We start from the raw sequence: 13,512 nt of genomic DNA on the forward strand, positions 1-13,512 counted from the left end.
TTTTTTATAGGGTTACCACCTTAATGAGTTTTTCTCAGATTCGCATTTTTTTAAATTTGATCCTAAGTATCTTAAAATCTGTTTTGTCAAATTTATTGAAATTTTCAGGATTGTAATTTATTTAAAGAATATTGTAGAAGGTTGAAAAAAAATACGCTTTAGTTGTCAGTCATGCGCATTCATTTTGATATATGTCGTAACATAAATTAAAGCAGATGTTTTTGACGCATTTAGACTCATATTTTTTAGCAACTTTTATACTGCACGGATTAAAAACTCTTTTGGCGTAAATTTTTGGTGTAACAAGCTTAGCTTTTAACGGATAACAACGTAAGTTGCCAGAAAATACAAATAGTACAACAATGAAAACAAATAGTTTTTTAGCCAACATTTTCCAACTTGCTGCTCTGATTTCCAACTTTTTTTTTTTTTTTATAATATCAATTACTAAAATAAATCTTAAACAATCGGATTTGACTTTGAAATCCCAAATACAAAACAAAACATCGGATTTGACTTTGAAATCCCAAATGCCAACATTACCGTTTTCACAGTCATTGTCTATTGGGCACAGAACATTGGTTGGAAGTCTTAAAGACATCGTATAGGCTTGTGACGTTTATAAGAGGTTGTTACAACAAATTTAAATCTATCAATGTAAAATATGTTTAAAAATAGTTTTTCAGTCTTAACTAAGGAAAGAATTTGTTTGACGTCGAATGGTCTGAAAGATTCACCAGGAGAAAGTTGGAGTGATTGTGAGAAATCTGTGAAAAAAATATTTACAAACAACCTTAAAATTTCAACTGAAATTATTGTGGAACGAGCACATCGAGTTGGGTTGTACAAAGAAGATAAAACACCAAGAACTATCGTAGTAAAACTTTTAAAATACCAAGATAAAATTAAAATTTTAAGTTCACTTAAAAACCTTAAAGGAAGTGGAATATATATAAATGAAGACTTTGCTAAAGAGACGATGGAAGAGAGGAAAAAACTTTGGCAAGAAGTTAAAAATCTTCGCAACCAAGGTAAATACGCAACAATTAAATTTAATCAAGTTTTTTGTCGTGAATTTAGAAAATAAGAAAATTTTTTGCGTATAATTAAGATAAAGTTTCACGTAAGTTTAAGCGATCGAAACTAAGTTAATTCTTTTAACTAATGGCTAAACAAACAATAGATTACGAAACGCAACACTTTAATGTTTTCAAATCGGCTAATAACTTTTTACTTAATAACTCTTACGATCCAGATATGCATTTTTTTAATGAAAATAATTTTAACTCGCGGTTTTTTGAATTAGGAACTTTTAAAAATGAATTAAAATCATATAACAGTAAATTTACGGTGATACACATAAATATAAGAAGTATAATTAACAATATTGACAAACTAAAACATTTTCTTATAGAATGTAATTATTTGTTCAGTATGATTTGCTTAACAGAAACTTGGTGTTCTGATGAATCTTCCAGAATAAATTCAAACCTAATAATTCCGAACTACAAACTAATATCTTATGAGCGAAAAGCTCAAAAACGAGGAGGTGAAATTATAACATATATTCATAATGATCTGACTACTAAAATTAGAGACGATCTTTCGGTTTCTGATGCCGATGCACAGTGGGCCAGTAGGTGGACAAAATGGGAAAAATTTTAGTTGTCTAATCTTGAAAACCTATTTAATTTTAGTATCTACATATATCAGGAGAAATCTATTGATAATTTACTTATATTAAATCCCTTAGTTACCAGGACTCTAAGCAGTTGAATATTGAGATAAAATAAAAAAATAAAAAAATAATAAATAAGTAATTAACGGTGACATCAACGTTGTGTTATATTTCAATTACATCTACGTTTTTGAAACAAAAAATTAGTACATGATATTCTAGAGTATTTAGAGATAAGAAAAACCAATGTGTGAAATAAATTTGTCATAGCATGTTATCTCAGTTATACTTTGAAAATCACAGATTAAAAAAAAAAATTTCTTAAGAAACTTATTTTTTGCCGCACAATAACTAATAATTACCACAATTTGCCATGTGTTGTCTTATATTTATTTGAGCTATATGATGCTTCAATCGAGTTTTAATTGATTGCTCGTCCCCTTAAATCCCCGTTCAGATTTTATGTATGTTTTAACTTGGTTGCTATGGTACTAAATTTTGCATAGCAACAACTCATTTTTACATTAACGTTGTTTTAACAGTATTTTACTTGCGCTAAATACACAATATTGGGGGTATGTATTAAAATGAGATTCAGAATTCTTATGAGGTTAACTTTTTTTGGTTACTATGGATACCTTACTTTGCATAACATAGCAACAACATATTTTCGGTAGTTATTAGTAATTTAATTACTAACACTGACAGTAATTTAATTACTTTTAATTTTAATTACTAACACTTGTAGTAACTTAATTACTAACAAGTATTAGTAGTCCAGGCTGCATATATATTATAACATTTTACTTTTAAATACAAAATACTTGTTACAATAATTATTTAGATATGGTTTTGTTAAACTTAGACATTCATAATTTTCTCCAAAAAAACAATCTTAGTATTTCAAAACAAAATATTACTGAAGATATATTAAAATTTATTCAGCCAAAATTTGCTGATTTTAAAGACGTTGATTTTAAACATGCTGTTCAACGATTTGTTTACTTGTATAAAAAAAAGTGGAAATCTGCAAACTATACTGTGAAAAATTTTGAAAAGAAGTTTGTGAACTGGCTTAATGAATATTTAATTGTCAGAAAAAAAGACAATGAACCAACTGCAAGTAGACGTGGTCGAAAACCAGTTGCATTTGATAATAGTTCTAATAAAACTAAACAACGGCGTGTATCTTGTTTAATTGAATCTCATTCATCCAATGAATTATTTTTTGCTGCTAATAAAAAATTTAGAGATGAATCTGTTGTTATTGCTGTCAAGAATGTTTTAAATATATCAAATACAGATAAAGCAACTAAATATTCAATTTTATAATTGATTTAAGTCTGACAAAAGCTTTAATAATTGATGCAAGTCTGACAAAAGCTTCCTATCAATTGATTAGAAGCGGAGCCTTGGAGAAAGAATATAACATCTACCCCGCTTACAATGATGTCAGAGATGCAAAATTGAAATGTTATCCTGCAAACATAACTGTGGAGGACTATTCAGCTTCAGTTCCTTTAAAAGATTTAATGACTCATACTTTGCAAAGAATCTGTGCAGTTCAGGAACCTGTGCTAAGGCACTTGATATTGAACGACAAAGCAATAAAAACAATGACACTAACGTGTAAGGCTGGTTTTGATGGTGCTACTGGCCAAAGCATTTATAAACAAGTTTTATCAGAACCCGACATTAACAGAGATTTAAAGCGTGAAGAATCATTATTTATTACTTCTCTTGTCCCATTGGATTTGACTGGATTTAACAGCAGCAACAAAAAGGTGCCTATTTGGATAAATCAAAAGTCGTCCTCCACAGCCTATCGTAGACCCATAAGATTTGCATACAAAATGGAATCCAAGGAATCTGTGATTGAAGAAGATCAGTACATTAAAAGTGAGATAGAAAGTTTGGGTATGATTTTATTAGAGGTTTGCGGATCTTCTATTGAAGTGAATTGTATTATTGAACTTACAATGATTGATAGGAAGGTTCAAACAATATTATCTGAAAAAACAACTCATACCAATGCTGTTCAGTGTGTGGTGTCTCTCCAAAAAATATGAATAGTTTTGATATCCTTAATATAGATTATACTAACAGAGAGTTCAAATATGGTCTTTCCAGTCTTCATGCATGGATTCGATTTTTTGGGATGTTATTGCACATTGCATATAAAAAAGAAACAAGAAAGTGGCAAGCAAGATCTAAAGAACACAAAGAAAAGGCATCTGTAGCTAAACAAAAGATTCAGACTGATTTTATGAACAAAATGGGACTTGTTGTTGATTTCCCTAAAAGTGGTGGTTCTGGAACAAGTAATGATGGCAATACCTCGAGGCGTGCTTTTGCAGCATATGAACAAACAGCTGAAATTCTGGGTATTGACCAAAACCTTATATTCAGATTTTACATTATCTTGGTAACGCTCTCTTCAGGATATGAAATAGACTGCTTAAAGTTCAAGGATTATTGTTTTGACACTTTTAGACTATATGTGTCCCTTTATCCATGGTATTAGATGGCTCAATCAGTTCACAAAGTATTGATACATGGACATGACATAATTAAAAGCCTTACATTACCCATCGGACTTATGTCAGAGGAAGCTCAAGAGGCTAGAAATAAAGACTTTAAATCTTATCGCGAAAATTTCAGCCGAAAAACATCCAGAAAAGCAACAAATACTGATCTTATCAATAGACTCCTAGTTTCCAGTGATCCTGTTATTTCATCATTGCGTAAATTAACATCACACCAAACAAATCATAAAGCATTTCCTTCAGATGTTTTACAATTACTTAAACAATCTTCAAACGATATTATTGTTTTATAATTTTTTGATGTAATTTAAAATTGATAACGTTTTCTTGCACTATTTTTTGCTTTTATTACTCCTAAAACATTATTTACCTAAATACTCAATTTTTATTCAATATAGGTGGGTCAAAAATCCGATAAGATATTCAAATATCAATTTACCACTTTGTAACTAAGGAAAGTATCCGGTAACTAAGCAATATAAGTATCCATAACAACTAAATTTAAAAAATAATCACTTTTGTAAGAAGTGTGATCTCATATTGGTACTCATGCCAAATTTAGTGAATATAGCACTTATAAAATATCTGCAGATAACTAAAGTAGGTTGTTGCTAAGCAAAATAAAGGTATCCATAGCAACGAAATAAAAAAATATTACCTTCATAAAAAGCGCAGACATCATATTAGTACTCATACTAATTTTAGTGAATATAGCTCTAATATTAAATTAGTTATGAATTTTGTCCAGTAGAAGTGCATTCTGGCCCACTGTGCGATGGTGAGGTCTTTACAATTGAAATAATAAACAAAAAATTAAAAAATTTACTGGTGCCCACCTGTTACAGACCACCTGAAGGTGATATAAAAAACTTTTCAAATCACCTAAAACAAATATTTCTTAAAAATAACAAAGAGCACAAAATATTATTCTGTATTGAAGATATAAATATAAACTGTCTAAAGTACGATGAAGGTGCCGTTACCAAAACTTTTTTTGACGATATGTTTCAACACTACATCTTTCCTATAATAAACAAACCAACCCGGGTAACATTTAATTCAATCACTGCAATAGACAACATATTGACCAATTCATTATATGATCCTTCATTAAAAGCAGGTGTAATCAAAACGGATATATCCGATCACTTTCCGATTTACTTTTCTTTTTTTCAAGATACAAAAAATAATAACTCTAAAATCAAAGTCTATAAACGAAAAATTAATAATTTAACTATTCAACAGTTTAAAGACTCACTATCGGCAGTAAGGTGGGATAGGATTTACCAAGAATGTAACCTTGGGCATACCAACTCCGCTTATAATGAATTTATAGAAATATTCTTAAGACACTATGATAATCACTTTCCAATTATAGAACAAGAATTAAAAATAAAATACTTACAATGTCCATGGATTACCAGAGGTATAAAAAAATCTTCAAAAAAAAAACAAAAACTCTACATCAAATATTTAAAAAAAAGAAATGAAAAAAATCTAAATACTTACAAACAATACAAAAATCTATTTGAAAAAATAAAAAAAAGCTCGAAGAAAAATTACTATTCAAACCAAATAAAAAATGCAACTGGTGACATTAAAAAAACATGGAATATTATAAAAGAAATAATTGGAAACAAAAAAGTAAAATCAAATAGTTTACCTGCTCTACCCTATGCGCGCATCACTAGTGATTTAGTACTGCTCAACGGTGATTTAGTGGTGATCACTAGTGATCGCCACTCAATCACCGCTCTATCGCCACTAATACATTACTTATTTATACGCAAAAATCAAATACCCGAAATAATTTTATATTAGTGGGGTGATTCAATGCTTATTAAGTAGTGACTGTTTAGTAATATATCAAAATGCGAAAATAAGTTATAACTCGTCTCAATAAAAAATGGCAGATAATAAGCGCAAGCACTACATGAAAAGCTACATGAGAGATTATAGAAGTTTTAAAAAGTTGTTTAATGAAGAAGAAGAAGGTAAAGAAGAAGAAGAAGGTAAACAAGACGGAGAAGAAGAAGGTAAAGAAGACGACGACGAAGAAGAAGCTAATGAAAACGACGACAAAGAGGAAGAAGGTAAAAAAGACGACAACGAAGATAAAGAAGACGAAGAACATAAAGAAGACGAAGAACATAAAGAAGATGATGAAGAAGTAGGATATAACGAAAAAAATGTTAATACAGAAAGTGAGGTTTCTCAATCTGTCAAGACTCGAAATTTTCTTCATAAATGGGCTGTTGAAAATAATATCAAGTCTAAACCGTTAAACGAGCTTTTGACACATTTGAACTCTTTCATAAAAGACATTCCTAAAAGTGGAACATCTTTAAAAAATACTTTAAGAAGTGTGGATGTTGAAAACGTTGCTGGAGGTGATTTTGTTTATATTACTTTAAAAATTGCACTTGGCAATTATGTAAAATGCTTCAGAAAGCCAGCAGAGTTTGATCTTATTATAAATGTTGATGGTACTCGAATATACAATAGTAAAAAAAAACAAATGTGGCCTATACTGTGTACTATAAATCAACAAGGTCCATATGCAATTGCTTTATGGTATGGTGAAGGAAAACCTACAGTTCTTGGAGAATACCTCAAAAAGTTTGTAGCAGAGTTAAAATTCTATTTTATAAATGGGTATGAAGGCCTAAAGGTAATAATTAAGGCATTTGTATGTGATGCACCAGCCAGAGCATTTTTAAAATGTATAAAAAGTCATAGTGGATATGACAGTTGTGAAAGATGTGAAGAACATGGTGAGTATCATAAAGGTATAAGATTGTTAGGTACTAAATCTTTAATACGAGATGATAAAAAGTTTAAAGAAAAATTTTATTCAGAGCATCAGATTGGTAAATCACCATTATCCAAACTTGAAATTCCAATGGTGACTGGATTTGTACTTGATTACATGCATTTAGTTTGTCTAGGGGTTACAAAGAAACTTATGAAGAGTTATATTAACAATATAGGTTCCTCTGTACACAGCAAAATTTCTTCGCAGTTGCTCGAAATAAGAAAATGCACACCAACAGACTTTCAAGGTTGGCCTAGAAGTTTGGATGAATTTTCTGATTTTAAAGCAACTGAATTTCGCTTTTTTTTATTATATGCAGGAATTGTAGTTATGAAAGGTAAAATATCGCATGATGAGTATAAACTTTTATTGGCTTTATCAGCTGCAATGCACATTCTTTTATCTGAGACAATGATTAAAGATAACTCAATGGTTTCTTACTGTAAGAGTTTGTTAGAATGGTTTACAACAGAATCAATTGTTTTTTATGGACCATTGTTTGCATCTTATAATGTGCACAGTATTATTCATTTAGCTGATGATGTAATAAATCACAAAGTATCATTGAATAAAATATCTACATTTCCTTTTGAAAATTACCTTGGAAAAATTAAAAGAAAAATTCATAGTGGTACATATACAGTTGCTCAAGTTGTTAAAAGGCTTGATGAACAAAGTAAAGTAATACATCTATTACCAACAAAAAAATCAGTGATCTTTAATACAAATTTTAGAAATAGAGTTTATTATATCAGCAAAATAGGTTTTGTAGTTGTTGAGAAAGTTGTAGAAAACAAATATTTTTGTAAATTGTTTAAATTTTCGAAACTAACAAATTTTTTTGAAAGTCCTTTACCAAGTTCACTCATTCATATTTACCACTTAACAACTTTGTCAAATTGCAAGGAAATTGAATTGGAACAGAATGCATTGCTACACAAAGCCATCATGATGCCTTGTGATAAAGGAGGCTATGTACTTATTCCTCTTCTCCACTGTGACCTTAATGACAATTTTACAAATCTATAATTTTGATATATATATATATATATATATATATATATATATATATATATATATATATATATATATATATATATATATATATATAACTTTTACACATTTGGTTTTACTATTAGAATTGGAAGTTACTGGATCAGAGAAAGGATGAAGTTTATAGAGCAAGATAACGATTGAAAGATGATTTAAAAAATTGCAAATTATATGAATCAGGAAAGCAAGATGAAGGTACCGAATTCCAAAGAACTAATATTTGAGAAAAAAAACTAGGCAAATAAAAGTTTTTGGAGCACTTAGGAATAGTCACAGAAAAAGGATGAGACTTAATTAAATGACGAGTAACACGAGAATGAATTTTAGTAGATGGCACAAGAGACACTAGTTCTTTAGAGCAGTGCCTGTTATAGTATTTGTAGAAAAAAGAAAGAAAAGCAACATTAAGACGATGAGATAAAACTATGTTTACAATGCATTTTTGCACCTTGTCTAAAAGAGAAAGGGCATCATTGAAAAATCCGCCTCAGGTAAGGCAACAGTATTCCATACAAAGACGAATTTGAGATTTATAGAGATAAAGAATAGAATCTGGAGTATGAAAATGTCGAGCACGATAAAGAGACACAACCTAAGCAAATGCTAATTTTGCAACAGATTTGATATATGGTTTACAAATTAATTTTATAATGATTTTACTCTTAAATTTTTATACAATGTAGCATAACAAAATGAATGAAATTGTTTAGTTTTATGATAACTGTTGTTTAAAATGACTTTCTCATTTTATATATGTATATATATATATATATATATATATATATATATATATATATAATATATATATATATATATATATATATATATATGTATATATATATATATATATATATATATATATATATATATATGTATATATATATATATATATATATATATATATATATATATATATATACATATATATATATATACTCTACTATACTCAATACATATGTTAGATCGCAATTTCCTAATAACATTTTTGCTCTCTTAAGGTAAAAACAAAGAATAATGAAAGAAAAGATAGCTGCCCCTGCTTAACCCTCAGTCGATGTAGTAGCACTCTGTATATATATATATATATATATATATATATATATATATATATATATATATATATATATATATATATATATATATATATATATGTATATATATATATATATATATATATATATATATATATATATATATATATATATATATATATGTATATATATATATATATATATATATATATATATATATATATATATATATATATATATATATAGTTTATAATTTACTTATCGCCTCATAATATTATTTTCGTTTTACTTTTCTTATGATGAAAATGTTTAATTATATTATTCACTCTAATTTTTTTATTGATACCTGTTTAATACTGTCCCTAACTATGTATATATAAATAGTTAATAATAATAATAATAATAATAATAATAATAATGATAATAATAATAATAATAATAATAATAATAACAACAATAATAATAATACTAATAATAACAACAATAATATCAATGATAATATTCGTTTATTTTTATTATTGTAATTACTTTTTTATTATTGTTCTAATTGTTAATTATTTATTACTTAATTATTTATTTCAGCTTTTATTTTTAAATTAAAAAAAAATGGATAAGTTTGTTAAAGTGAAATGGCTCGAACCTCCACATTCCATTGAATATGGAACAATTCCTTCAAATTGGATAGAAGAAAGAAATGATAGCTTTTGGGTGTGCTGGCCTCCAGTTCCTAATGTGAAGCCATTAATTTTAAACAGGCAACTACCAAAAAAAGACTGGTTCAGGTTTATTTTGTTAAAGAAATATGGAAGTGGAAGTAAGTTTAAGTCATATTCAACTTTTATGAAACAATTATCTATATTTTATAGTACTTGCATTTTCATGTTTTTATTTTTTATTTTAGGCAGCTTTTCTGAATGTGAGCTTGTCCCCTCAGCCATTGATACGAACGAAGATACAGATGATGATAATCTTTCCAAGTGAAAATGTCGAACGGTTTTACCATATTTTATGAGTGATTCTGATGATTTGGGTTATTTAAAGTTATTTACTTTATTTTGTTTGGTATTATACTAAAAAATTTTTTGCAAAAATTTGTGAACAGGTGTATTGTTTATTATAGATAGTGATATTGTTTCCAATCAACCAAAAAGGCCTAAATTAGTTTGCAGCAGTGATGAAGAGCAAGAGACAATAATCAACAAGTTTCCATTACTTCCACCATCACTACAAAAATGTTCTTTATTTTATCTATAATTAAAAATTTATATTTATAAACTTTTTTTTTATTGTGTTTTCAATACTGGTGTATACATTTTTCTTCTTTGAGACTAATTTTTTACACTTTGGTATAGCAAATAATATTTAGTAAGATCAATGAGTATTATTTGTTATGCTAACAAAAGATCTTTGTAAGACTTTACAATATACATCTAAAGTATATCAGATATCTTTTAAGAAGTTTATTTTTGCAGATATTTTAAAGTGTAGTTTTCTATAATTAAATTTAAGGTTGTTTTTTTTTAAGTGCTTTCAAATCTGAATTTGATTACTAAAAAGAGGCAAAGAATTGATTTGGAGATTGATCCAGAATCTCAAACTAAAGTACCATCTTCTCAATCTTATCTCCTGCAGCATAACACAAGTAATAGTACAGTTTTTATAAATAAACAAAGTTTTTTATTGCAGGTTGCAGCAGTAAAACTTTGGATGACATAGATAGTACACCCACTGTATCACAAGATGGTATAGTTGAACTTTAAATTTAAATTTTTATGCTTTCATACAAAACAATTAAATAAACTAATAACTCGATTTCTTGGTATTTAATTATATATATATATATATATATATATATATATATATATATATATATATATATATATATATATATATATATATATATATATATATATATATAACTATACTAATAAATATATGTACATATATACTAATAATTAGATTTCAAGGTATTTAAATAGGAATTTTCTTGGTACAAACATTTTGACACTTAATTTTTCATAATGCTCTGGGACATTTTTATTTTATATATAATATAACATCTGATATTATATTATATATAAAATAAAAATGTCCCAACCAGAGCATTATGAAAGATCCAGTGTCAAAATGTATCTTTTTGTAACTTAAAATTTCTTTATTTTTAGTTTTCCAGAAAAATGTGATGAAAATTTTAAAAAATTTAAAAAAAGATTTATCTGATATTAAGCAAACCCAAAAAGATGTTATAGAAAAGTTTTCAGTTTTGCAGCATACAGGGGTAGATAATGTTAATACGTTTATCTTAATTACTATTGACAATGTTGAGGATTTGGGGAAGTTAGAAAGTAAATTAGAAGACAAAAGTATATATTTGCAGCTGGTATGTTCACTAGTATATTTTAGCAATTTTGTTATTATTTGTAACACATAATTTATAACACTGTATTAGTCAGTTAAAAATCTGGTTCGAGCTAAACATATTTTTTCAAATTTCAAATCCATACAATGTTAATTAGTAATATCGTATTATATTGCTGTTAGTTTGTTACAGGTAGGTAATGTTCACTGTTTTTTTTTGTTGCAGTAATATTTAACCAAATAGTGAAAAGTAAGCAGCGATAGATGCAGGAATTCACAGTAGAGGTGTGGAATGAGTTTAAACTTATTCTAAAGATCAAAATCTTGAATAAAAATTCATGAAAATCTAATAAAAAATATTATTGTAAATGCCTTTTACATCTCAAGTCACCTATGTCTTATTTCCATAGCAATTTGATATATTATTTTCAAGATTTTTGCTGGCTATACTGATGCTTTAAATATTCTGGCAGAGGGGGATGCATACCCCCTCCCCCTAGATTTTTTACTGGTTACTTTAATTTATCATGTTATTATATATATTAAATTATTATTACAGGTGGCAGTTTTAGCTCGTGCTTGTGGCATCCACCCTAAAAAAAGTATCTATGAGGCAATGAATAAACTTTTAACTAAAGATGTTGCTTCGAAATATAATATAATGGGGACTGCCAAGAAATGTAATTTTTGCACGGAATTCAAAAATATTTATTCAGCCATTATAGGTATATATACAAAGGAACAAGTTTACACATATTTTATTAAATGTGACTAAGTCACGTTTCAAATATACAAAGGTATTTCAATTTCATGTTTTAAAGTTCTGTATCTTTTTTATTTAGAGGCAGTTAGTAGTCAGCATGCTGACACCAAAGATATTCAACTCCACAGTTTTATTGGAGAGTGGTTGCGACAAGCTGGTGTCTTGAATATTCGAACTGAGAAGAAAAAAATTGAAAATCCAAATAAAACTTTATAAAAAAAAATTTGTTTTTCTTTTACTAATAAAAATATTTTTTAACTGCTGTTTAGTAACTTTATAAATTAACATATCATTTAACTTTTGTTATTTACATTCAATTTAAAAAACTGATTTGTGCCTTCTATTATTTTTTAATTTGTTTATGATTTATCATCATACTCTAATAAAAAAATTTTGTTAAAATATTTCTTTCTAAATTTTATCAATGTTCAGTTTTCTTTTTTTTTAGATGCAGTCAGGAGTCAGCATGAAAGTGTAAAAGATTATGATAACTAAATAATCAACTCTACAGTTTTAAAGGAGATAGTCACAATAAAACGTTATGAAAATATTTTTAATTATAGTTTATTTTTCATTTTTATGTATTTGATCCTATTTTTTGTAAAACGTCAATCGTTTGTATTTCTTTATTATATATTTCTTTTGTATTTTGTTTGTATTATTTCAGAAATAAAATTTCAGAAGTCTAACTGTAGTTTTTTATTAAAAACAAATTAAGGATTTTGAATGATTATTTTTAAATATGTTAATTATCGCAATCCCTGCAAACACTGGAATTTGGCGTTAAATAAATAGTATTTTATCAATATTACTTAAATATACCATAAATGATATATAATAAGTACCTTATCACTATTAACGATATCTAAACTAAATCACGAGTGCATTGGCGTTAAATCAACTGTAATCATCTTTACATATTTGCTAGTGATAAATTACCACTCAATTACGGTAATACAAAGTTTACAAAATCACCGTGGAATAAGTACTTAATCACCGCTTACGATTAGTATTGAATTACTACTAAATCAATAGTGTATCGGTGTTAAATCAGCGGTGATAATCACTACTTATTCACTAGTAACAAATCACCACTCAATCACTAGTGATAAAAAGTTTACAAAATCAACGTTTAGTAAGTACTTAATCACCACTTACAATAAGTATTGAATCACTACTAAATCATCAGTGATGCGCGCATAGGGTAATAATCATAGATAATATAGAGTACAGTGACAAAAATACGATTGCTGAAAAAATCAACGAAT

At 27.3% G+C, this 13,512-nt stretch overlaps 1 protein-coding gene across 1 annotated transcript; it reads left to right on the forward strand.

Annotated features, from left to right (window-relative positions):
• Positions 1–553: 553 nt before the first annotated feature.
• LOC136078201 (uncharacterized) lies at positions 554–12,933 on the forward strand. The gene is made up of 9 exons (XM_065793417.1): positions 554–1,031; positions 9,706–9,937; positions 10,025–10,153; positions 10,244–10,357; positions 10,649–10,765; positions 10,810–10,866; positions 11,289–11,503; positions 12,041–12,206; positions 12,324–12,933. Exons 3-9 carry the CDS (start codon positions 10,132–10,134, stop codon positions 12,458–12,460), a joined length of 828 nt encoding a protein of 275 aa, XP_065649489.1. The 5' UTR covers positions 554–1,031; positions 9,706–9,937; positions 10,025–10,131; the 3' UTR covers positions 12,461–12,933.
• The last annotated feature ends 579 nt before the right edge of the window (positions 12,934–13,512 follow it).

This window comes from Hydra vulgaris, chromosome 03 (assembly GCF_038396675.1).
Source record: "Hydra vulgaris chromosome 03, alternate assembly HydraT2T_AEP".
Classification (NCBI taxonomy): domain Eukaryota; kingdom Metazoa; phylum Cnidaria; class Hydrozoa; order Anthoathecata; family Hydridae; genus Hydra; species Hydra vulgaris.

What these genes read in the sequence shown, in the direction of transcription:
- LOC136078201 (XM_065793417.1), top strand. Translation starts at nt 10,132, where the DNA reads ATGAGTGATTCTGATGATTTGG. An exon ending in ACCCACTGTATCACAAGATG is followed by an intron (nt 10,867 to 11,288) that starts GTATAGTTGAAC and finishes CTTTATTTTTAG; the next exon opens with TTTTCCAGAAAAATGTGATG. An exon ending in AAAGTATATATTTGCAGCTG is followed by an intron (nt 11,504 to 12,040) that starts GTATGTTCACTA and finishes TTATTATTACAG; the next exon opens with GTGGCAGTTTTAGCTCGTGC.